This window comes from Saccostrea echinata, unplaced genomic scaffold, assembly GCF_033153115.1.
Source record: "Saccostrea echinata isolate AGI-Se365-2 ecotype Australia unplaced genomic scaffold, CSIRO_AGI_Sech_v1 ptg000054l, whole genome shotgun sequence".
Classification (NCBI taxonomy): domain Eukaryota; kingdom Metazoa; phylum Mollusca; class Bivalvia; order Ostreida; family Ostreidae; genus Saccostrea; species Saccostrea echinata.
Window position 1 is genome coordinate 62,100,001 of NW_026889803.1, and position 25,469 is coordinate 62,125,469.

A 25,469-nucleotide genomic window follows, 5' to 3' on the forward strand; every position below is an offset into this window, starting at 1 on the left:
GATTCTTCGTCTTGAACGCCAGAAACGGGATGCACATTATTACCGTCCAAGTAGGAAAATCACAAATCAACGCAATGAGGTTCTCCCCTGGTAAGCATTGTTAAAGACATATTCTTATCTTGGAAAATAAAATAAAAACAGGTAAATAACTGACTGGATTTATTACTCAGACAATGCCATGTTAGCAGTTGGTTGTGAAGATGGACACATTCACATCTTTTACGTACATGATGAGGGGCAGATCTACCGCAAGAACAACATTATCCTTAGGGTATGTACTCTGTACAGATTTTAAATTTTTATAAACATAACATGATTATGATTGTAATGGTAGAATCGATAATTTATTGGTAATTAAAAAATATTATGTTAATAGGGACACGGCAAATTTGTAACAAATCTTGACTGGTCTACCGACAGTCGCTATCTACAGAGTGTGGACGGAGATTTTGAACTTTTATGTTGTAAGTGTTTTGCAGTCACCATATTAACGTTAAATATTTAATAATTTTTGAATACTTTTTACCTTGAAGAATATTAGTTTCGGCTTCATTATCATTCAGGGAATATTCAACGCATGGAAAGAGAGGCCCCTCGTGCTCTTCGGGATTGTAACTGGCAAACGTACAGCTGTTGTGCTGGTCACCCACTGATGGGTAATACAATTTCTACATGTAGTTAAAAATCCACATCTAAAGTATAACTTATTATATATTTATAACCATATTATCTTTCTGACTAACTCGCCTGCTTTTCTGCTTCGACTAAGTCCCAAAGGGACGCCATAAAATCCTGGTTTTCACCTGTATTTAGGTCCCTGGACGTCATGTGACCCTGGTGAGACCGTTTCTGTGGTAGCACGCTCCAATTACCGCGAGGTCATCGTCACGGGAGACAACACAGGCAGAATCAAAGTTTTCAAATATCCATCTTCTACCAACATGGTAGCCAAAACTTTATAACATAAAAATTTCTAAAGCATTACTCATAACTTAAATTTTCCGAAGTGCGATATTTCTTGTTAATTAAGTCAAACTTGCAGCAGACTTTGGTCATATTAATCTTAGCTGTGTTTTTATCCTAGCCTGCTTGTCGCTGGACCAAGCTGTACTCTTCCACTGTAACTGCATTGGAGTTTCTGTATGATGACAGTTTCATGGTGTCCGCAGCAGGGAAGATGCCGGTTCTGGCTCAGTGGAGCGTGGTGGATACATTCAGTGGAAAACAGTATAACACTTAAACAATAATGAATAACAAGCTCAGTCAACATTATAACACTTGAACAACAGTGAGCAAGCTCAGTCAGCAGTATGAGACTTGAACAACAGTGAACAAGCTCAGTCATCAATGAGCTTATGATGCAGAAACAAATGTCTGAAGATTTTGTTAATACCATTCACAGGCTTAAAAAAAGTAGTTGACATTCAGATTAAGAAAAAAAAAATGTACCAATTTAAATTAATCTGCTTTATAGAGCGTATATCCAGCAATATTTACTTGCAAATAGTTGATCAACTCTTTACATCTTGTCCATCACACCTGGTAAACACCAGAACTAGCGAGTTATTTACCTCAGATACCGAATGTTATTTATTATTGCTCATTCCGTCCATTTTCACATTTGCTTCACATACATAAATCAGCAAACTTGTAAAATGTATATTTAAGTATATGATGCATTTAATTTTGTTACTAAATACTTGTACTTTATAGGTATGATTTTTATATGCTTATATAAATTGTTATAAACAGACAAGTTTGTAAATTTTAATGTAATTTGTTATGGTATCAGATAGTAACTATGTCTGTTGTTTAGTTCTTTATCAAAGTTTTTTTCTCAATAGGAAAAAGGAATCCATGTACAGTCCTTTTCAAGCTCTGATCATTCTGTGATAACTAGTATAAATGTATTACTGTATTGTCATTGCTCATTTTAATAAATTAGAAAAAAATAAACAAACTTTTAATAAATTTCATTACACGTGTTCGTAAAATAAACCTCTGGAAACTATGTAAATCAATACACATAAAAGGTACAACTATCAAATAAATAAATAACAAATTTATTAAAATTTAATATTAAATCACAAGCAATTTATATGTATATGTGGATAATGCATGATTTTTTTTCTAATCAAAGCAATGGTTACGCAGTAGCCACAGAGAATTATGGGAGTGTAAAGTACATTTAATAAAAACACGTTATTTGTAACTCTTTCAGTCTGGCAGAGCAATTGTAGCATTTCTCTTCTTGAACTTATAATTACTCCACAGACCACTCCTCGAAGAAATCATTGCCTTTATTATCTACAACAATGAAAGCTGGGAAGTTCTCCACTTCAACTCTCCACACAGCCTCCATTCCTATTTCAATCAAACAATCACAAAATTATCAGTTTATAAATTCCTCTTTCTTCTTATATGTCTAAACAACAACTAACTAACACATTATTCAAAATAAAAATATCAAGAGGTTGGAAATTAACTAGATTAGAATAAGTATTTTTACCTAATTCTGGGTATTCCAGCTGCTCCACTTTCTTGATACAGTTTTGTGCCAATATAGCAGCTGGTCCACCAATGGACCCCAGGTAGAATCCACCATTGCCCTTACAGGCCTTTGTCACCTGTGTCAATCAAATAATACAGTCTATTATAACTAAATTATCTTTGGAAATGTTTGAAACATAATTTATTTCAATTAAACCTTGACAAAGTGTAAAATATGACTACGTGTTCAAATCAATGTGAAACATGAATTTACCTATATACTTATGTGTAAAACATGAATTTACCACTTTACTTCTGTGTGAAATGTGTATTTACCTGTCTATGTCTGTGAGAGACATGTATTTACCTGTCTATGTCTGTGAGAGACATGTATTTACCTGTTTACTTCTGTTGCCTTTTGCCAACATAACCATGCTTCCTCCTGCTTTCTGAAATTCATCTACATACGAGTCCATCCTCCCAGCTGTTGTAGGACCAAAAGATCCAGACGGAAGTCCCTAGATGTGTGAAGAATCACAAGAATTTAGTTAATTCACATCCCAATTACATGTATTGTGTACAGTAAAACACACTAATGGTGAGGACCCGGGTATGAACAATATCAATTTGTTATAAACATTATAATTCATTATATCTGAGAAGTTCATGATAAGTACATTTTAAAATTATGAGGAGTGACAATCACTCTGCTGTAAGGGTGAATTCATTATAAGCTTGTTCATTGTATCTGTACATAGAACTTGTAGCTGTAGAGACTACACTGACCTCTGGAGTCTTGGCTGGTCCTGCATAATATACCGGGTGGTCCTTGAAGTACTGTGGCAGAGAACCCTCTGTTCTCAGTCTCTCCTGAAGCTTGGCGTGGGCTATATCTCGGGCTACTATAAGGGTACCTGACAAACTTAACCTGGTCTTCACCGGATACTTGTCTAATGATTTCAGTATCTTATCCATACCATCATTTAAATTAACCTGTGGGGAAATGGAGAATAACTTTCAATCACAATGACCAAAAGTGTTTCAAAAACACCAATCTGAACCAAGAATGAAAAGGTATTGTCCCTTATATGTACATGTACTATTGATGGATTCATTCATAAATTTAGTAATGTGGTTAAGAAATTATTAAAGTAATATGAGCTGCATTTTTGAGAATTTAATTTTTCTGTTAAAATGTGCTATTTTGATAAATTTCTATGTATTTTGAATCTTTTTGATCAATTTGACTTAAATAAAGTATTTAATAATTTCAGAAGAAAGATTTCTTTACAATCGAATATATAGTATTATATAAGGAATCAATATTGTACAGGATGACAATAATGTAATTCTGCTTCAACCAAAGCTTAAAAATAGTTCTTTCATCGCAAATATGAAAAACAAAACTTTACAAACAGTTTGTTTTCCTGTCATTGAAATAGTTAATTACAATTTGCAACAAAAATTTCCGCCATCAAATTTGCAGCTCATATTGCTTTAAAAATTATGGTAAAACCCAAGATCATCATCAGTTAAAAATTAATTTATTTTAGTTATTTAAATACATGAGGCACAGACCTGAACAACCTCTGTAGTGAGATCTTTCTCCTGAACCTCTGGCATGTACTTTGAAGGGTTTGTCTCCAGTTGCTCAAGGAAGACTCCATCTTCTGTTATTTTCCCTAAAACCTGAAGGAATTTTCAACAACTATTAATAAAACAACTATATTATATGAGCTAAAACAGAGTGCATGTATTAAAATCTTAATTTAATATAAAGTTAAGTAGGTTCTCTCAGTCTGAAGTGTACATTTTGTAAAACTTTCAGCTACAGGTTGAATTTCGGTATCTCGAACACTGATATCTCAAATACCATGGATATGTCGAAGTGAATTGGAAATCCCAACCACTTATTCTTTATGTATTTAACCCTTGATATCTCAAATACTGGGATATCACTAAGTTTTTTCTCGGTCCCATTGAGTTCGAGATAACGTGGTTTAACTGTATTTAGTATCTCACCTGTCTGTCAGCTGAACAGGACACGCCTATTCCTACTGGACAGGAAGCACCGTGACGAGGCAGTCGCACCACCCTCACATCATGACAGAAATATTTACCCCCAAACTGAGCCCCAATTCCTGTCTTCTGTGTCAATTCATGGATCTTCTTCTCCATGTCTAAGTCACGGAAACCTCTTCCGTGTTCATTTCCTGTAAAATATTTCCAAGTTTCAATAAGTTCATACTTAAAATAGAAAGGCTAATTTAATACCTCAGAAATAGTAATGCTCTTAATTGTTTACCTGACTTGAAGATGCTATCAAGGTATTTGGTGGATGCTAATTTCACAGTTTTTAAGTTGAATTCTGCTGAAGTTCCTCCTATAACAATGGCCAAATGATAAGGTGGACAAGCAGCTGTACCTAATGTCTACAATTGAGAAGTAAAAACAAAAAGAACAAAATCTTGTCAAACAAAAATGCCATTCCTATTAATTATTAGAAAAATGTACTAAAAAGACATTTTAACCTATGTTTTATCTTTGACAAAACTACTGTTTCAGGTTAAGGGGACTTTCTTTACCTTTATTTTCTCATTGACAAAAAATCAAAAATTTTCTGGCTTTTCAAAGGCTTTCTTACCTTTATTTTCTCATTAAAAAAAACTCAGATTTTTTTCTGAGTTGTAGAGGGCTTTCCTGCCTTTATTCCTCATTGACAAAACTCATAAGTTTTTCTGAGATGAGAAAAGTCTTACTTACCTACTTACCTTTTTTTCTCATTAACAAAACTCATGTTTTTCTGGGTTGAGGAGGGCATTCTCACTTATTTTATCATTGAATTGCATAAGCTTTTCTAGGTTAAGGAGGGCTTTCTTTCCTTTATTTCTCATTGATAAAATTCTTCAGTTTTTCAGGGTTGAAGGAGGCTTTATTACCTTTATTTTCTCATTAACAAAACTCATCAGTTTTTCAGGGTTGAGGAGGGCTTTTGTTTGCTGATACAAGAATGTCTTGTTGGCTGACCCTCCTCCTTTAGCAATGAACAGGAAGTCGTACTGATTACTGTTAGTGGAATAAATTTCTATCTGAGCTGGCAGGTTGGTACCAGTGTTTGCCTCTTTATACATATCCAGTGGTGCAACCTTTAACAAACATTTTTTTTAAATTAAATTTACTGACAGTATTTGTCAAATGAGTTAATATAAAGTGAAGAAAACCAGGCATTACTCAAAAAAAAAATCACAAATTTATCATCATCATCATTTTCCAACTAAAATGAATAAATATTTTTTTTATTTTTAAATTTAGTCATTAGTTAATCAAAGGTAGATTTATAGAAACTTTTTTCAACAAAAAGTGAGAACAAATGAACATATATAGAAACATAAATATTTGACTAATACCTGTGAATATCTTAGATTTTTCTTGGTGTAAGTATTGTATACACCTTTGGATAATGCCTCGGCATCATTTCCATCTGTCCAAACATACTGACCTTTTTTACCTAATGAAGGAGAATCAACAGAATTCAAATTGATTATATCTAATGCAGGAGTGATAAGTGTAAGGATAATTACAATTTTATCGAAAAATTGGTATTATTCTCTCAAAATTCTATTTACAGATGTAATTTCTAAAAACTTACTATCAATTCATTTGCATGTATCAGTATATATTTTTCAGTATTAAACAAATTGCTAAATGTAACACTAACCCATTATAATTGCTGTGCCTGTATCCTGACACCCAGGAAGTACCATTCCTGCTGCAACATTAGCATTTTTTAGAAATTCAAGAGCAACATAACGGTCATTCTCTGATGCCTCTGGATCCTTCAGTATATTGGATAGTTGCTGTCAAAGATATATAAAATCATTTTTATGCTGTGTAGAAACTGTAAAAAAAAATTTACTGCTCTGCCCCTGATTAAAAATGGACAAACTTACAAGAAAAACCCTTACTTTTCCATCTTTCCTATGTTAATGATAAATTTTTCTCATTTTTTTTTTTTTTTTTACAAATTTACCTGCAGGTGAGCTGGTCTTAATAAGTGGGCCACATCAATCATTGCTTGTTCTGAGATCAAAGTTAGAGCCTCTGGTTCAACATTAAGACATTTCTTCCCCTTCACCTCAAACGTAGACACATAGTCACCTAAATACAGAGTTAAATCATACATAAATTTAAAAAAAAAATTATAATTGGAAACTTTTTGTAAATTATAACAAACGCAAGAACCTATTAAGATACAATACTAAATCTTAACTTACTACGCCATGAAGTAGTTAAATTCATACAGAAGTATCAAGATTTCATTAAATCAAATTCAATTTGTCTCTATTAGTCATATTGCAATACCACTGAAATGTAATATCTGAAAAAGTCAAAACAATTCTGTACAACATCAGCATTGATTATATTCTAAAAACCATACCTGTTAATTTCTTAAATGGGGTATCATGGGGTCTTTCGAATTGCAAGATGTCCTGGTAGAAGAATGGCTTCACTGCAGTGGCAGTTGTTGCCTTATGTCGCAGTGAACAGCGACACACTGTCTGGAGGACAGATAGCAATTTACCATTGCTGTTCATGGTCATCTTTATAAAAATACAATGGTCTTTATACTAAAGGTATGTACAAGCTGTGTCACATTTCCTTATCCAGCTTAATGTATTCATAAAAATATTCTTGAAAAAGGAGAAACATACACTTTTCTTATTACGTGTGAAATAGTTAGCAGTATAATAAAGTAAAAAAAGTCGCTTGTATAAAGTCTTATAAACTACTATTTTTATGAAGATTCGCCGAATCTAGAAAAAAAAACTGTAATCATGGTTATGTAGACAACATAAATACTTACCTGATTACCACCGTATACCGTAGGCCAAAGCTTTCCAAGGGTAACAGATAATTTTCTTTACTCTAATATAAGAAATAAAGCAATATCGTACAAAAAATGTTCAGCTGAATACTACTGACACGAATCTTTTAAACTAAAACGTCAAAAAATTCTCATCTTGTGGAGGCCCTCATTCGTCTGCTGTCCTTGAACTATTTGCAGGTCTGTTAAACGCTTCCTTACATGACAAAACAAAATCGATAGTACAAGCGTTTTGAAGACGCGAGTATACTTTCTACTTTCACTTTCAACATGTTTTCTGCATGATGTGATGATGAGGAAGTAGTTCAGGTACGATAGACGGAACCATGGACCAACAAGAGAAACGAGAGGAGCCACTGACGTTTGCAGACCTGGGAATAACTGCAGCTCCGAAGCTAGAAGAAGGGGCATTAGGCAAGGTGCATGTCGATATCCTTCCTCTGTTTTTTTCTTGCTTTGTAGGCGTAGTTGTACAGAATTCTCAGTAGTTAACGAGAGAATCAGATCGTTCTTGCAATATGTATAATGCGTGTTTAAAAAGCTTTGATACTTACAACATGTGTTTTGAAGTTTCGGCCGTATGGGTAGATTCTAGTTTTCTTAACTGCAGGTCAGAGTGATCAAATGGCTAATGACATGTTGTCGATGATATATTAAAATTAAATATAACAATTAATAACACAATTTAATTTACAATTTGTTTATTATTTATGATCTTCATATCAACAAATATGAATCAATTCATAATAAAAAAAAATTAATGCATCAATTTCCATGAGTTTACTGTGACAGTGTCACACATGTATACTGTACATGCGTCTAGTCTCTGGTGATACTGGAAATACAATTCTCCTTTGTTTTAAAAATGAGACCCGAACAGCTGTCAATGATTCCATTGTTGGGCCACATCCTTTCCACACTTCCCTGTCTTTTTATTTATAACATTCAATTTTTTAAATTTCTTTTTTAGTATATTCCAAAGTAAAATATATATAAATCTTCAATTTTTTTTCTTTTGAATTCAGTGAGGACAGCATCAGTGTCATTTTTTTAAAAAAAAGTTTTGACATTCTTATTCTAGTGTACATGTATTTATCAGGGATGATTTTCACAAGTCATTTGAGTCATCAAAATTCAACTAACATGTATCAGCTCAAATACTTTGCTTCACTGGTCCACTTAATTAGCAAGGATTGATATATTAACTAAAAAAAAAAGGTGGATCCACCTGACTTGAATATTCATATAGTACTAATCAAACTTTAAAATTTAATAAACCACAGCCCACTGGCCATCACTTCTTTTAGTCTTGGTTTGTTATTACCCTAGGTATAAAATCTTGTATAAAATAATGAACAAAGTCACATGTTAAATAAAATATCTCGTGATTTGAAGTAATATCTTGCACTTGCACACAGGGAAGTGAGAAAAAAAATCAATGTTGAAATGGTATCAATGTACAAGTATTTAATTCACTTAAGTGTACCATATGTTTCATGTAGAATATAGGTGGATACAGTTAATATACACTGTACTATGTGTCATCTGTTACCTTAGTGATGTTTTAACTTTATCAGTAATGCTGACACTGTTTAATAATCACTTATAAATTATAATAATGATATAAACAAGGGAAACCAATACACACAATTATCTCTGATATGTGACTTGTCAGATATATTTTCCCTGTTTGCAAAATGTCACTGTCATTCATTAGATACTTGGTATTTCATTCTCTGCCACTTGATATGATTTTCTAAACTGTATGAAAGTTAACCTACTTTTAATAGTGCCACTTGTTACTAAAAAAAAGCCACAAAAGTTTTGGATTGATTGAATTACTGTAAACGTACATAAATACATGGGAGCGAACTCAAAATTTAGAGCAATCTTCCTCTTCATCTGATCAGCGCAATCATAAATTAGCGCACACGAGTCTTGAAAACGACAAGTATTGATTTATAACATACAATGTATATTAACGTGTACAGAAGTAGCACGAAAAGCGCTTGAATATGACCACCGCTAAAATAAGTACGTTTACAGGATTATTTTATCAAATATCAGCTTCTATGAATGAAAGTAATGAGACTGTTAAGGCCAGGTACGGGTACACAATGATTTACCATTACCCACTTATTATGCTTTCCACCTAGAAATTTTGTATACAACTGTTCATATTTTTATGCACAGAAAAGACCTCTGAAAGATTTGGAGAAGAAAGAAATAGCATTTGCTGTGATATCAATACTCAGTTCTTTAGGCGCCATTGGCCTGGCAATTCAACGATTAGCCACCACCAGTAATGGAAATCCAGACTTCACATTCGCCCTTGTCATCATTGTTAATGCTGGTACATAGATAAGACTGTATCTGAACATTCTTTGAATACTGTAAAACTTTACTTAGCAGAATCTTATTTCAGTGTCTTATATTCCATCAATTCAATTAAAAACCGCAAAACTGTGTGGTGTTGAATACTTTATTTATACATTTGATTTCATATCTCTAATTATAAAGAATGTCCGACTTGACCTGCTTTTTTTTCTTGCCAGTGAAATCACAAGTCTCGTTGTGAATTATTAAAAATGAAATATATGTCATTTCAGTTTTTTGTATGTATTACGTTTTCCACGGCCTTCTTGCGGAGCGACCCTACGAGATCATCGTCATGGTGCTAGCGACCATCGCTGTTACAATTTATGTCATCGTTAATTTTATTCTTGGCCCAAAGAAGGATGTCAAAATTGTGAGTATCAATAGACCAGTGAGAAACCTTGTTTATAAACCTCATAAACCTTTTTACATACTCCAAAAACCGAACACTATTGCATCTTCGCTAGCCAAAGGTGTCTGATCCACTACTTACAAACGGTTTGTGAGGAGAGTAGCGGATCAGAAACCCTCGGCTAGCGAAGATGGGCATATTATAACTAAGACGTGATTTGCGCATTAATATCTATAAAATGACACTAGGTTTGTGACGAAAGGAGACGTTGACCCACCCCATACTGACACCACCCCCCTCCCCCACAACAGTCCTCTGTTTTGTGATGCTATGAATTTTACGACTTGGGTCTGTTGCATTTCCTGTGACACAGTTATTGGAAGGTGTTTACAAAAAATACATTCAGCAGTAAGGAGATGGGTGAACAAGCCGTGCAGAATGCCTATAGCTTCATATATATATAAATCATATTTAATTTGTGAATTTAGTATTTAGAGTAAAGTTTCCATTATTGAAATTTATGAAATTATGACAAACAAAACTTTTCTGAGGAAAATTTTCTCGGCAAATATTATTCTTTTATTAAAAAATAATGTGGTATTCGAAGGATTCGAATCCCTAGCGATAAAAATCCTGAGTATCATTTTCTTTTGAGACTAACACGCTAACCATTACGCTTCACAACCCCCAATGAATTGTGTTGTGACCCTTGAATAAATGGACTTCAAGTATTTCTCGGAAAGATGCGAATGTTGTGTCATAAAAGTGTATTTTAAAGGTATAGTGGGTCTTTGCTCCATGATTTTGTTGACCAAATATGTATATTTTCACGTAAACTTTGAGGTTAAACTTTCCAAAAAATTAGATCGAAGACCCGCTCATATCGAAAAAATGTGTTATAGTATGAGAAAATGTTCCATTCTGCCCTCTAAAGTGTGTGGTTCCTATTTCAAAAGCATATAATTTCAATCTTTGTGAGATTCTTGCAAATTTTGGAAATTTTACAAAAAATATACTTTAATGTTAGTTGAAATATCAAAGAAAATTTTGGTATAATTAATAATTAATTTTCACCTTCATTTTTATCCCACTAAAGGCACTTCTCTCGCCTTCCTCTCCCATCTTTACTGGCCAACCTTACATACCTTTAGATTATATGTGCAATATTCTCTGTTACTAACTTGCTTTCTTTCTGTTGATTTATTTAATGCCGTATGTTTTTCACTTAAAGAAATAACTTTGATTCGATTATCTCTAGATCAATACGTAAAGATTTAATTGGAGGAGGGGAGTATTCTCCCAAAAGTTATAGACAAAATTGTATAGCCCTGTGACCTTGACCTTAGATATTTGACCTTGGATCAGTATCAACAATGGTAATGGGGATTAAGGTATTACTGTCAAGTGATTTTAAAGTCTTGCAATAGATTTTGCACTTTGTCTGCCGTGTATTGAATTACCACCTGCAAGCAGAAAAAAATCCCTAACTTAGGTGTTTATCAATATGATTTATGATATGCAAGTACAAAAGAAAAAAGATGTGTTTGTGAAACACTGATGCCCCCATATGGCAGCTTATGGCGAAGGTTAAAGTTTCTCAAATGCAAGTCAAAATCCAGGCCAAAAGATAAAAAAATGTTAAATTTGAAAGCCCTAGCTGCAACTGTTCAAAAGTTATGGCGAAGGTTAAAGTTTTTTAAAAGTAAGTAAAACATCAAGGTCAAGGTCAGAGTTGTTGGTATCCAAAGGAAGGTCTTGTCACAAGGATTACATATGTAAAGTATGAAAGCCCTAGCACCAACCATTCAATAGTTATGGCCAAGGTTAAAGTTTTTTGAAAGTAGGTCAAACTCCTATGTCAAGGTCAAAGGGTCAAAGTGGTTGGTATCCAAAGGAAGATTACATATGTGAAGTATGAAAGCCCTAGCACCAAGCATTCAAAAGTTATGGCCAAGGTTAAAGTTTTTTCAAAAGTAGGTCAAACTCCTATGTCAAGGTCAAAGGGTCAAAGTGGTTGGTATCCAAAGGAAGGTCTTGTCACAAGGATTACATATGTGAAGTATGAAAGCCCTAGCATCAACCATTCAAAAGTTTTGGCCAAGATTAAAGTTTTTCAAAAATAGGTCAAACTCCTAGGTCAAGGCCAAAGGGTCAAAGTGGTTGGTATTCAAAGGAAGGTCTTGTCACAAGGATTACATATGTGAAGTATGAAAGCACTAGCTCTAACCGTTCAAAAGTTATGGCCAAGGTTAAAGTTTTTCAAAAGTAGGTCAAACTCCTAGGTCAAGGTCAAAGGGTCAAAGAGGTTGATATCCAGAGGAAGGTCTTGTCACAAGGAATACACATGTGAAGTTTGAAACCCCAAGCACCAACTGTTCAAAAGTTATGGCCAAGGTTGAAGTTTTTCAAAAGTAGGTCAAACTCCAAGGTCAAAAGGTCAAAGTTGTTGGTATCCAAAGGAAGGCCTTGTCACAAAAAATACACATGTGAAGTTTGAAACCCCAAGCACCAACTGTTCAGAAGTTATGGCCAAGGTTAAAGTCTCATAAAATTTTGCAAAAGTGGATCAAACTCCAAGGTCAAGGTCAAAAGGTCAAATATGATGGTACCCAAAGAAAGATCTTGTCACAAGGAATACACATGTGAAATATGAAAGTCATAGCTCCAACCAATCAAAAGTTATGGGCAAGGTTAAAGTTGACAACAGACTGACAGACAAACAGACAGAGAGGACAAAAACAATATACCCCCGGGATCTTTCGATCCGGGGGCATAAAAAGTATCTGTATCTCTGGATGAAATGCAGAGAAGACTTCAACACACGAGTCTGTTACAAATGAAAGAAAATCTCTCAAGGAAGAACAACGGTCCTGAATAGGAATTCTCTCTAATGTTGACGGTATTCTAAAAGAAAAAAAAAATAGAAAGTTTATCATATAGCTTTATATTATATGGGGAAAATTGAGAAAATTCATTGTTTGAAGGTTATGAAATGGAATTATTTATTATAATGACCCTTGATCATTTATTGTAGGCTAGATTGGTACTCGTGTGTATTTTGAGTCCTATCATCGTTGTTATGGGGTTTATTATCGCCAAAGAGTACCACGATTCCGGCAGACTGATTTTCCGGATGGTTGGTGCTGATTCAACTCTTCAAGGATTCTGTAAAAATCTCTTTTTGTTCCTGGGTTTGCAGAAGTTTGATCTACAATTAAATGTAAGATGACAGGCAATTATTAAGTCATGTGAGGACACATCATTCAACATGTTCAAATAATTAGAATAATAATCTTAAACCCTAATAATGTTTTTATCTATACACACAGGCATTTCCCAAGTTATAATTAGGTTCATATCTTAATCATGATAATTGCTTTATTTTCCTTTTGCATTTTTTTTAATTTCTCGAGTCTTTGTATGGAAGCTATTGTGACTTCTCAAGTCCTGCATTATTGTCAAAGTACAATAATTTATATATTTGCTAATGAAGGTGACAATGGTGCTGTTGATTCTTCAGTCAGGGACTAAAGTGGACACAGAGGACATCGTCATCATATCTGTCGGAGTTCCGGTCACTATCGCGTGTTTTGCTCTGGGTTATCTCAGCGTAAGCAGATTACGTCCATGCAGCAGACTTTTTTTGAAAGCAAATTAAAATTTATGGTGCTAATTTACGTACTTTTTATTTAGGTTCGATGGGAAAACAAAACGCTAGGCATTGTTTATGCAGTATCGCTGTTTCTGGCACCAGCCTACATAATATTCAAAGTGTACGAGGTAAAATGAACGTAGATGACATCAATCTCTCTCTCCAGAGCGCGTCCTCTGGTGAGCGATTGTGATAGCATTTTTGTCATCACAGACCCTGAAAAATAATATTCTGTACATGAGTATATATATTTTAAATGTTGTTTTATATTTCTATATTTTCTTCAAAATTTATAAAAGCACGTAATTCGGTATTTGAGTTTGCTTTATTATTTTCCATACAGTCTGCTGACGATTTGGCGAAAACTTCAACTACACAATTTCAAAACGGGACGACCCTAGAGGTCCCAACACGACAAAACGCTGCCCTCTCAGGAACAACATTCACATCCGCAGGATTAGCTCTGTTAATTCGAGTGTTGATGGCGATATATTTTGTAAAAGCAGTCCTGAATTTTGGTTATGGACTAAAATACAAAGGTAGGAAATGATTTCGTTTTGAAGGAAAATATTTTTTTTCTTTTAATTTGTTGATCCCCTGCGGATAATTTAAAAGGTATAGTTTTTCCGTTCCGTCAACAGTGAACCACGAAGAACTATATGATTAGCATTTCCCTCCCTCTCCATCTCTGTGTACATCGTAGCTCCATATATAAACCAGACTTTGTGCATGGTGCGGTACTTTTTCTTTTGATGTTAGCCATACTTTAAATCAGATAGAAAACCTCTGGCTGAATTCCAACGTACTATAACTTCTAGGGGGCGGAGCTTAGCCGTACAATAACTTCCAATATACTGTACAATAACTTCCAAAAGAACTCAATACTTTTTGAATATTTTTTCTTCAATTTCTGTAAGCATATAAAACTATCCAGAGGAAAAATGAGAAACCTCACATAATTCAACACCCCCCCCCCCCCCCTCTTCAATCTGAAAATGCATATACGTGAAAACCATTTTCAAGAGGATTAATACATGTAAAGTCATTAGTTAACTAATTTAAACAAAAATTTTAAAAATACACAGAATTTCACGAAATACATGTATTCAAATTAAAACAGATAACTGAAATCTAACAATATTGAAAACGCACAGTTTGATTCCCTTAATAGCAACTGTTTTCTGAGGTCTTTGAGTTACATTCAAACTGATACATGTTCGTATATACATGTATTTGGACTATTTCACACTACATTCCATAATTTTGATACCTGTGGCTAGAGTACTTGACTCGGATTTCCTCAGGACATGCAGGCGTATCCATATCAACAGTAATGTAGAGGGTCATAGTGCAGGCGGATCCAGGTTTCCAGTATTGTGCCTGTATTTGTAATGGTTTTTGAAATACTCATACTGCTTAAATTAACCCATCAAATACAATTGCACACTCGTTTAACATTGCTTGATTTTTCAATGCAACCATCTCTTTCGTACTTTCTGCTTTGTTTGAACACCCCGGTGTACGTGCTTACGATGGACCTAGGCTTATGACGTAATGTCGCGAGCAGTTTGGTGCTGAAGGAGTGACTATGCTAATGACCATGACACAAGACATTTACAGACACTTTCTTTCGTTTGTAAGGAATTTATTGTACAGAGAGGCGTGACAGTCTCGTCGCTGCGCGACTCGACTGCCACGCCTCTCTGTACAATAAATCCATTACAAACGAAAGAAAGTACTGTAAATATGGAGTATTATTGTACTGGGTTGTGCACAGAGACAGTATTTGGTTTGTCTGTCCGTTCTGTGATCACGGATATATCTGCTACTCTGTCACATTTGTTATACAATATCATGGCAACTCGACCAACAGGGTTCGACAAAGGTAGAATATCGTGCATAAGTGTACGGAAATGGAAGTCAACTTCCTTTCTACACAAGTTTTACGAATAATATACATATACCTTTTGAACTGCTAAAGAAACTCTGAAACCAAGGTTAAGGACCTTTTATCCAAAATTTATCTCCTTTGCGGCCAATATTTGTGTAAAACAAACCAACTATTGGAGGAATCTTGAACAAAAGTACTTTTGTAAAAATGTTTGTTTTGTTTTTTTTTTGTTTTTTTTTTTGCCGTTGTTGTCGTTTTTTTAACATTTCTTTGTTTAAATGTTCATAGTTGGGGTCAGTAGGGACATGTATTTATTCGCAACGCTTTTCAAATGCTCGTTTTAGTAATATACCATTACCACAGATTAAAGCAATTTACTTACAAGTAGACATTACTGAATTTAGTTTTTAAAACAATTTATTCTGCTTCTGAAGTGTACGGGGGCCGCAGCAATCTTCACATCAACTCTCACCCTACTACCTATAATGCCATTGATGACAGCAGTTAATGGGTTTGTTTATTTAGATCTATAGATGTGTATATATATTTATGTTTGGTGCGGCTGATGGTGTTCTTAGTTTCCCATTAATGGTGTCGGTTATACTAATATGCATGAATCACTGTAATCAAATACCCTGGCTCTCTAACGATTAAGTTAATCTTCCTTATTTTTTATATGATATTTAGAATTATCCGTGACCGGAAGTTTAAAGTCATTTTTTTTGTCCGTTCAGCTGATTGAATGAGCCAAATATACTTTTGCTCAAACCAAACCGATGTATCAGGAGATGTTTTTGTACCAAATACTTTTGTTCATAGATGTTATAAACGAGTGTCCTAAGAGCACAACATTAGCAGCTTTTTTTTACACAATTGAATCAATTAATAATTAATTATAGCATTCACTGGCGGATTTAAGGGGGGGGGGGGCGTGGGGGGCGCACGCCCCCCCTAAAATTTTCAAAGTATGACATGACTAATATTAATTGCCATACTTTGGTTTTATAATTATTGGTCAATTAAAAAATGGTTATCTTATTTAATGACATAGTATCGGTTTTCTTAAAAATCAAGTCTGAAAACCTTGCATTCCCTAGGCTATGAATATTATTTCATAATTATTCAAACCGGAAAACGTCTCCCGATTTCGTTTGAAGGGTAGACTATGGAAGGGGATTACCGCCAAAAGTCTATTTATCTTGCTTTTATTCTTATTCTGCCTACTTCTTTATTCTTTGTTATTATTGTAACTATATGTCACTTTATTGTTTTCATATTCGTCTTCATTACATTTTATTTGAACTTTTTTCATTCTTCATTTTGTCCTTACTTCTATGTTGCTTTATTCTTGTAAATTCGTTCTTTTTTCTTTTAAATTGATACAGTTTCTTTAATAAATAATTATGATTATCTCTATTACAAATGTAGATTCAGTCACACAAACCATGAAGCGCATTCAGCGAAGACGAAAACAAGTATTGTGAATTTAATGCGGCATTATAACGCTAGGTGGCAGGGTGTTCGCTGCGAGTGTTGGTAAAATTAGGTACGCAAACCCGGGCCGGGGTTATTCGTGATTTTTCAATTTTCTGCCTTAATACTTTATCAATCGAACCCAAATTTAATGATGTATGTTATAGGTTCAGGTATGTACCCCGTATCGTTCCCCCTGAAGGCTGGCTAGATGGTACAGTAAGACTTCCCCCGGAAGACTAGCTATATAGTGAGACTTCTCCAGGGGAAGTCTCACTATATAGCCAGTCTTCCGGGGGAAATTCTCACTATATAGTTAGTCTTATCTCCCTCATAGCGAAACTTCCCTCTTTAATTTAGTTTCCGAATATCTTTTTTATTGTAAAACAATGTTTTTATACTAGTCTAACGTTTTCAGAGTTCGGATAAAAGTTCTCCGTCCTATATGAATGAATGAATAAATATATGAATAAATAATTAAAGCATTTTAATAGTGATTTTTAATTATAATTAAAACATCTTAAACATGCAGGTAAACATAGGTAAACTGCATGTTTCTACGGGTAATGACCTCTTCACTGTTAAACTAATTATTTATATGTCTTTTTTCTTTTGATAAGAATCGTCTCTGAACAATATAATAATCTGCTGTGCACGATAAATTTAATGCGCACTTTTATATTGATTCGTTTGAAACTATACATCTTTATTTTTGTTTGATATATAAGATCACAACCTAATATGCAATATATACATCTTCGATGTAAATCAAATCCAAACCAAACACGGAAGGAGAAGTCTCACTATATAGCCATTGACCCCCCCCCCCCTGAGGGGAAGTCTCACTATATAACCAGACTTCCGGGGGGGAGGGGACTCACTATGGGGGAAGTCTCACTATATGACACCGGTAGCAGGGGGGAGGGGAGGGGCTGGCCACCAAACATTTTTCTAGCCATAACTACTGAAAATGTTCAATGAAAGTCTGGTTGCTCCCTCCCACTTTTTGTTGCAGTCTAGTCAAATAAGGGCCATGTACGTGGTGATGTATGAGTAAAATTTGGTACTGAAAGAAGTTGGACCCCCCTCCCCCCAAATAGAATTTTCGAGTTTGACGAAGTTTCCTCTTTCCTTTTTTTTTTTTTTGCTTGTCAAGATTTTAAGGTAAGTGTTTTTTTTCTCTGGCTGCCCCTTTCAAAAACAATGCTACGTCTCTAGGTTTTATCTGTAATCGCTGTAAAAATTGCCAATATTTATATTCATGTATTTATATTTTGAAAATCTCAATATTTTAGATTATTTTTGGCGATTTTTGATTTCCAATTTGCTAATATGGGTAGGCAATATCAAGCCGACATTTTACGTATTTTTTGCCAAACGAGACATTGACAAAATGATTTTCTGAGTTATTCTGATGTCAAACACTGTGTGCTTACTAGAGATATTTATTTCTTTATTGAAAAGTGCTATTTCTGTACAAAAAATTAATACAGATTTTCATAAAACCGGAGGAAGTTTCTAGTATGCCCCGGTCTAGCCTGGTTCCGGCCACGCCTACCCATGACGTTCCGCACTACTTTGCAGAGCATTTTGGGTTGGCCAAAACCAGACTAGCCCCGGTCCCCAGAATCACGCGAGTGCGCATGAACAATTATTATCCTGAAATAAAGAAATGTGAGTTCAGTGGAAGAATATATAGGGGTCCTGAAAAACAACTCAATTTATAAGGGTATACTAGTAATTATCAAAATATTTAATATTTTTTATATCAATAAAACTGAAATTCAATCATCCAACAAATAACTTAATAGAGTTATATTTTTCAGGTGACAGAAAATACACAATTATTTCGGAGTTTCCATCATTGGTCCGGTTTTAATGACCCAGATTTTCTTAAAACGTGTTATTTAAAGCAACAAAAGCACATTTGAAAGAAGAAATGCTTATGAATAGTTAAAATATAATGTTTAACATCAGAATAATTTATAAATTTATTAGCTTTTTGTCAAAAAAACAAAACAAAACACACACACACACCCTCACACACCCTCACACACACCCTCACACACACACACACACACTCTCACACACACACACACACACACACACCTAAAAATGTCAGTTTGATACTACCTTCCCATTTTACCAACTTGGAAATCAAATATCTTTGATAAAATCTAAAATATTGAGCATTTCGGGGCAATTTTACCGCGAATACAAATAAACCTATAACTAACATAACTTGAAAATTTGGGTTCGATTGATAAAGTATTAAGGCAGAAAATTGAAAAATCTCGAATAACCTCGGCCCGGGTTTGCGTACCTAATTTTACCAACACTCGCAGCGAACACCCTGCCACCTAGCGTTATAATGCCGCGTTAAATTTACACTACTTGTATTCGTCTTCGCTGAATGCGCTTCATGGTTTGCGTGACTGAATTTACATTTGTAATAGAGATAATCATAATTGTTTATTAAAGAAATTGTATCAATTTAAAAGAAAGAAGAACGAATTTACAAGAATAAAGCAACATAGAAGTATTAGGACAAAATGAAGAATGAAAAAAGTTCAAAGTGAAATGTGATAAACATGATAAAGACGAATATGAAAACAATGAAGTGACATATAGTTACAATAATAACAAAGAATAAAGAAGTAAGCAGAATAAGAATAAAAGCAAGATAAATAGACTTTTGGCGGTAATTCCCTTCCATTGTAGACTGCACTTATCAATTTCCTATCATGATGCAAGGAAAAATACTGCAATATTTAAAGGCTGGTCGAAGGTAAAAAAATGAATTTTAAAATCAGGCGGTCTACGTTACAAACCCGTCCACTGATTGATGTATTTATTTATCCCATGTTTACCCCTTTATCCCGTGGATATGACTCATTGGATAAATTTTTCATAACCCACAGTTGTGACGTCACAATGGTTTTTGCGTTAGCGTGATGAAGTAAAATAAAGTGGAGTCCTATATAAAACAGTGTAAAACATTGGTTGTGAAGTATTAAACATGGGATAAAAAGAATCTCCCATGATTTGTAGTTGGATATGACTTTTATCCAACTCGTTGTGTGTTTTTTATCCCCTCGCCAAGGCTCGGAGATAAATAACACACAACTCGTTGGATAAAAATCATATCCAACTACAAATCATGGGAGATCCTATATTTATCAAATGGTGTAACTATGCAGTTCATAAATACCTTAAAATAATTTGTTTATAACCCATTATAGTGTACACACATCTATTTTATGCAGAAAGAAAATGCATTTTTTATATACAAATCAATGTCGATAATAATAGGCGAAATTTATTTCTTCATTGGAAAATTACATCCAAGAAGAAACTTTATCGCCCGAAAAATTACGGACGAGTATTTTTAAACCATTGCGGGGAATTTTCAGTTTATCACCTCTGAAAATATCTTGTCTATATAGAAAGACACAGTGGATATTCCTGGCGTGAAATTTATCAACTGTGTTTAATTTTGCAACTTAAATTCATACCTTTTTAATGTATAGTATTTAGTTTTTACAAATAAAATGCAAATCAGCTGAACAGAAATCGGCCGAAGTTACCCATGCATGAATACGGCGTCAGCGGGTAACTCAGTTCGACCAATGAAAATGACGCATTGCTATTTGTTACCAGAAAAAAAAAAATCATGACCATCGTCCGTATAAAAAAAATTATTAGGATAAGTATTATGTACAAGAATACTCCGTAGAAACTAGTTCTATAACAGTGAAGAAAAATCATCTGCTCTGTTTACATGCGGTTTAGATGCCTGCGCATATACATATGTATATACATTTGTAGCATGCCTTGACAAATCGGTAAATCAGTCTCTATAGGCACCATGACCTGGTGCACTTAATGTCTTCAAATTAGGTACATTTTGAAAATTACTTTTTTTGTCAGCATTTTTTCACAATCTTTTAAGTTGTACAACAGAATAATTTAAATTAATATATATATTTTTTTTTTAATTAGAGATGATGCGAATAATTTCGTTTATATTTGCGCATCGATCGAAAATACCTCGTGTGCGGTCGAAGTTACCCAACACACATATCTTGTTTTTTTGGTTTGTGTGTGTGTGTGTTTTTCTTTTATAAAGTGAAATATCATAGTGTACATAACTAATCAATACCATTATTTTTGTGCCTGGTTTTACTCTTAAAATTCACGAAAACCCAGGAGCTTCCGGGGGCTTCGCCCCCTGGGCCTCCATCAGGGCTTCGCCCTGGACCCACTGGGGGCCTTAAGGCGGCCCCCAGACCCCCTGCTTGAACAAAGTTATCCACGCCCCCCCCCCAATCACAAATCCTGTATCCGCCCATGGCATTGAATTGAAAAGAAGGTCAAATTAATGCTTCAACTTCGTTTCATACTAGAATAGACACATGAGGTTCATAATGAAGACCAAGGTCACAAGTATTCATTAAACTCTAATGGTCTTTTAGAGAATAATTAACATGAAAAATATAAAAGTCAACATAGATCTATTAGTGTCACAATATACAATACATAGACAGTTTTTCTCCAACAGATAAAAAAATAAAGGATATGAGGTTTTCAGTAACTCTAGTATTTTCTAAAAGTTTGCTTATGTATAGAAACACGTTTGATTGCTGAAATCTATATCCACCAGGAAAAAAAGATTCCGAAAACAATTTTCCTTTAAAAAAAAATTGAATTGTTGAGATACAAGTTCATTCATAATATTCAATGTAACTGGGTCTATTTGCTCTTGCGATGCAAGAGAAAAATATCACGTTTTTAAAGTAGGTCAAATGTCAAGGTGAAAAGTACGTAACCCTGGTATTGGCAGCACACGATTGCTTAACCGGGTGTACATTTAACTTCTTGGTGAATATTATTCCAAAATTAGGACAGCTGCAGGTGCCTCAAAAAACTTTCGTGAAACAAATATATGTACTCAGTAATCATTAGCTGCAATAATGTAGCCCTCTCCGCTAAGTAATCATCTACATGTACAATGACTATCTATATGTATATGTAAAGACTATAACCTATTAAATCGAATACATGTATTTTATAATTGTAGCAATATATTCTTATTTTATCTAATTATTTTCCTGTCTTTTTGATTTTGCATTGTGAAAATGAGCTAACATATTCATGTGTGTCATTATTGATTCTTTCTGTGTACCTGTAATCTTTTACAACCATCTTGAAACCCTTATAATTAGCAATTTGTAAATACAAGTCAACGAATCAATATAATCATAGAACTTTGTATCGGTATTTATATATCATGTTGGAGTGTAGCATGACCTTATGCACCTTTTTCTGTATCGCTGCAGTATACGGCGGGACGGAACCACCGAGTAAGGAGAATGAGACACCACCTCAGGCAGCTCAACCATAACGATAAAACTGTAACACAACACGGGAGAGAAAAGGGGGGGGGGGTAAAAAGAACATATCAACTCCGGGGGAAGACGTTTTTGAAATGCCATACCCATGTTGGTACTATGTTGACAAAAATGTTTCATCAACTAGACTTGTATGTTTTAATCATGTAGAAAATAATGAGTGCTATATTTTTATTTAACTTTTTTTACTTGTTCTGTGGAGACTTTACATAAACTGTGTCTTTTCAGTACATATCTTTCTTTTTTCATTCATCATGCTGTTAGCTGTCTTAATTAACCGGTGTTGTATAAAAATTGATCACTGCTATATTAATACCCGGTATACTACGGATGATTTCCAAGTTTTCTGTGTTTCTTCAAAGGATAGAATTATCAAATTGTTTAGGTCACATTAGTGACTTAGGCGTCCAATTGCTATCTGTTTTCGTCCGTCGTCATGCGTCGTGAGACTACTTCTCAAGACCCATTTGGCCAATTTCAATCAAACTTGCCGCAAAGTACCCTTGGGTAAAGGGGATTCAAGTTTATTTAAACGAAGGGCAGTGCCCTTTTCCAAGGGGAGGTAATCAGGAAAAGGTGAAAATAAGGAGGTGTCATTTAAAAACTCCTTCTCAAGAACCACTGAGCAAGAAGAGTTGAAACTAATTTGAAGCTTCCGACATAGTGTAGGTTCAAGTTTGTTCAAATCATGGTCTCCAGGGGTAGGGTGGGGCCACAGAAAAGGACTCAGAGTTTACATGAAAATGTATAGAAAATCTTAAAAAATCTTCTTCTCAAGAACAGCAGAGCTTTTTTATAGTATACTTAATATGGAAGCATCTTTGGGTAGTACAGACTCATGTTTGTTAAAATTATATCCCCTGAGGATGGGTTGGGGCCACAATAAGGGATGAAATATTTACATTGGAATATAGGGAAAATCTTTAAAATTCAACTTCTTCAGAACAGCAGAGTCATGATATGCCAGCATCCTCAGGTAATGCATATTCAGGTTTCTTGCAAACATGGTCCTGAGGGAGGTTGAGGCCATAATTGGGGATTTATGTAGGCATTTTTTGCATGAGGAGGGGGTCGTATATTGAAATTTGTTTTACAATGTTCCTCATTTCATTTACTCCATCTTCGCTAGCCAAGGGTTTCTGATACGCTTCTCTCCTCATAAGCCCTTGGCATACGGTGTTAAAAAAAGTTGGGATTTTTTTCACGAGTTGTGATTGGAGTTGATCGACATCATTCGACCAATCAGAAATTGTTTTTGTAAATGACGATATTTGCGTTCGGGATATATCTTGACTCTTTAATATCGGGAATGAAAAACGCAAGCAAACAACGATCCGTAAGATAACATGCCATTCTATGAATAGTTATATGGTGTCATCCAATATCTTAAGCTACGTGCAAAATATGTGATTAAGAATCTATACTGAAGATGTAGATTTGCATTTTAACATGTTTAAATAACAAATTAACATAATTCAATACCTTCTTGTTAATTATTCTTTAAAAACATTATATTTTTAAATACGCTTTTTATTTCTGTCGATGACGCAATCTGTGCGAACCTGGTAAGAATCGTGATCACGTGACGAAAACAATCCCGTCTTTTGTCAGCACCGTATGCCAAGGGTTTATGAGGAGAGTAGCGTATCAGAAACCTTTGGCTAGCGAAGATGCATTTACTCATGAATTTATAGGAGACAAGCTGCATGAATTTGTTGATGATTAAAGAATTCTCGTCAAACTGCAAAATGTATATGTGATGTAATACTAAGCCAGTTCCAGTTGGGCCCAAAGTGGTCCTAAACTGAAAAACCCATGGTACTCAGGTGACAATTAAGGCCCATGGGCCTCTTTTTATGATTTAAAGCCTATTTTAAACAATGATTTCATTTTGTCATGTGTTTGCGTGTATTTTTATAATCAATGATTTGTGAAACAAATTCATACAATGAATAAAATATTTTTTTGACATGAAAAAGTTGTTTTATTGTTGTATAACCAAAGATTTCTTATAAGTCCCCTACCGGTGAATTCGCCCGAATTGGATAAGGGTAGTTTATGATTAGAGGATGTGTTTGTACTCTGAACCATGGTCTTTTAAAAAGAGCGAAGTTCAGAATTGTCTCGATTACAACTGGATGCCACTCAAAGGCATTCGTGATTCATAAATACGAGAGAAAAAGATGTAAAAAAAAAAAAAAAAAAATCCTATTGATATTGTGGATCTTGGCAACCTCGATCATATGCTGCCCTAGTGCCGAGTATAAAATCTTAGGAGCAAGGACAAAACTTATGTTCGACAAATAAAGAGACAGATAGTCATAACCTTCAATACTAGGGACATACATTCACACTAAGCCCTTTGGTTTTAGTATTTTTATTTATTAAACTATTACAGGTATGTCAAATAATGTAACAATGTGACAAAATGTTGACCAAATACTAGTACGGGGGGGGGGGGGGGGGGTCCTTAGCTCCGCCGCTCATGCCTTAAGTTATATGTATTATAAATTCGAATTATTATTATCCGTATTGAACAGCAATTATTTTGAAACAGTTCGGCGTATTCTTGGTCTCAACTGAAGTTTATAACCCTGATCAAGTGCGGTTATTCAATTCATACAGAACTTCAATGACTCCTTGCATATGATAAAGACAAATTTTACTTATTAGTATTTCGTAGACAGGTTAAATGTTTTACAATTAACAAGCATTGTTTTATAAATCTCTGACAATTGTCAGACAATTGTTTACCTGTATAGCAATTTGCAAATGAAAGAAATGGCATTTTTGTTACACCTTTGAGATTTATAATGTACATGTTGGTATTTTTAGTTTTAAAAAAAATCATGAGTCATTACATTAAGGACTGGCCCACATTAAAAAGTTAAATAAGAATAACTCAGGAAATGTGAATGGTCTCTGCCTCTCCCCAAGTC

The 25,469-nt window shown here is 34.4% G+C and overlaps 3 protein-coding genes across 7 annotated transcripts in view; 2 read left to right on the forward strand and 1 right to left on the reverse strand.

Annotated features, from left to right (window-relative positions):
* Positions 1 to 1,895, forward strand: part of LOC133206199 (echinoderm microtubule-associated protein-like 1) — a 25,517-nt gene extending 23,622 nt beyond the window's left edge. For all 4 annotated transcript variants that reach the window (XM_061342141.1, XM_061342139.1, XM_061342140.1 and 1 more), the window contains exons 16-21: positions 1 to 90; positions 171 to 271; positions 377 to 464; positions 564 to 656; positions 814 to 944; positions 1,085 to 1,895. The exon at positions 1 to 90 is cut by the window's left edge and continues 67 nt beyond it. In XM_061342141.1, coding sequence (XP_061198125.1) covers positions 1 to 90; positions 171 to 271; positions 377 to 464; positions 564 to 656; positions 814 to 944; positions 1,085 to 1,240 — 659 coding nt within the window. In that variant the 3' untranslated portion in view covers positions 1,241 to 1,895. The remainder of the gene's footprint in view (positions 91 to 170; positions 272 to 376; positions 465 to 563; positions 657 to 813; positions 945 to 1,084) is intronic.
* Positions 1,896 to 2,047: 152 nt separating this feature from the next.
* On the reverse strand, positions 2,048 to 7,490 carry LOC133172235 (fumarate hydratase class I, aerobic-like). The gene is made up of 13 exons (XM_061307084.1): positions 7,355 to 7,490; positions 6,929 to 7,091; positions 6,521 to 6,648; positions 6,209 to 6,347; positions 5,898 to 5,998; positions 5,430 to 5,636; positions 4,796 to 4,922; positions 4,513 to 4,703; positions 4,069 to 4,179; positions 3,277 to 3,483; positions 2,889 to 3,008; positions 2,510 to 2,627; positions 2,048 to 2,364 (listed from the first exon to the last, which is right to left on the reverse strand). The coding sequence occupies exons 2-13, from the start codon at positions 7,089 to 7,091 to the stop codon at positions 2,264 to 2,266; spliced, it is 1,713 nt and encodes a 570-aa protein (XP_061163068.1). The 5' UTR covers positions 7,355 to 7,490; the 3' UTR covers positions 2,048 to 2,263.
* A 156-nt stretch (positions 7,491 to 7,646) lies between these two features.
* LOC133172236 (uncharacterized) lies at positions 7,647 to 24,508 on the forward strand. 2 transcript variants are annotated; one of them, XM_061307085.1, is made up of 9 exons: positions 7,647 to 7,794; positions 9,569 to 9,728; positions 9,985 to 10,124; positions 13,138 to 13,323; positions 13,597 to 13,713; positions 13,797 to 13,883; positions 14,099 to 14,294; positions 16,081 to 16,157; positions 22,459 to 22,540. In XM_061307085.1, the coding sequence occupies exons 1-8, from the start codon at positions 7,702 to 7,704 to the stop codon at positions 16,152 to 16,154; spliced, it is 1,053 nt and encodes a 350-aa protein (XP_061163069.1). In that variant the 5' UTR covers positions 7,647 to 7,701; the 3' UTR covers positions 16,155 to 16,157; positions 22,459 to 22,540. The 2 variants fall into 2 exon arrangements, with proteins under 2 accessions (XP_061163069.1, XP_061163070.1); XM_061307086.1 differs by lacking the exon at positions 16,081 to 16,157 and having other exon boundaries at positions 22,459 to 24,508.
* The last annotated feature ends 961 nt before the right edge of the window (positions 24,509 to 25,469 follow it).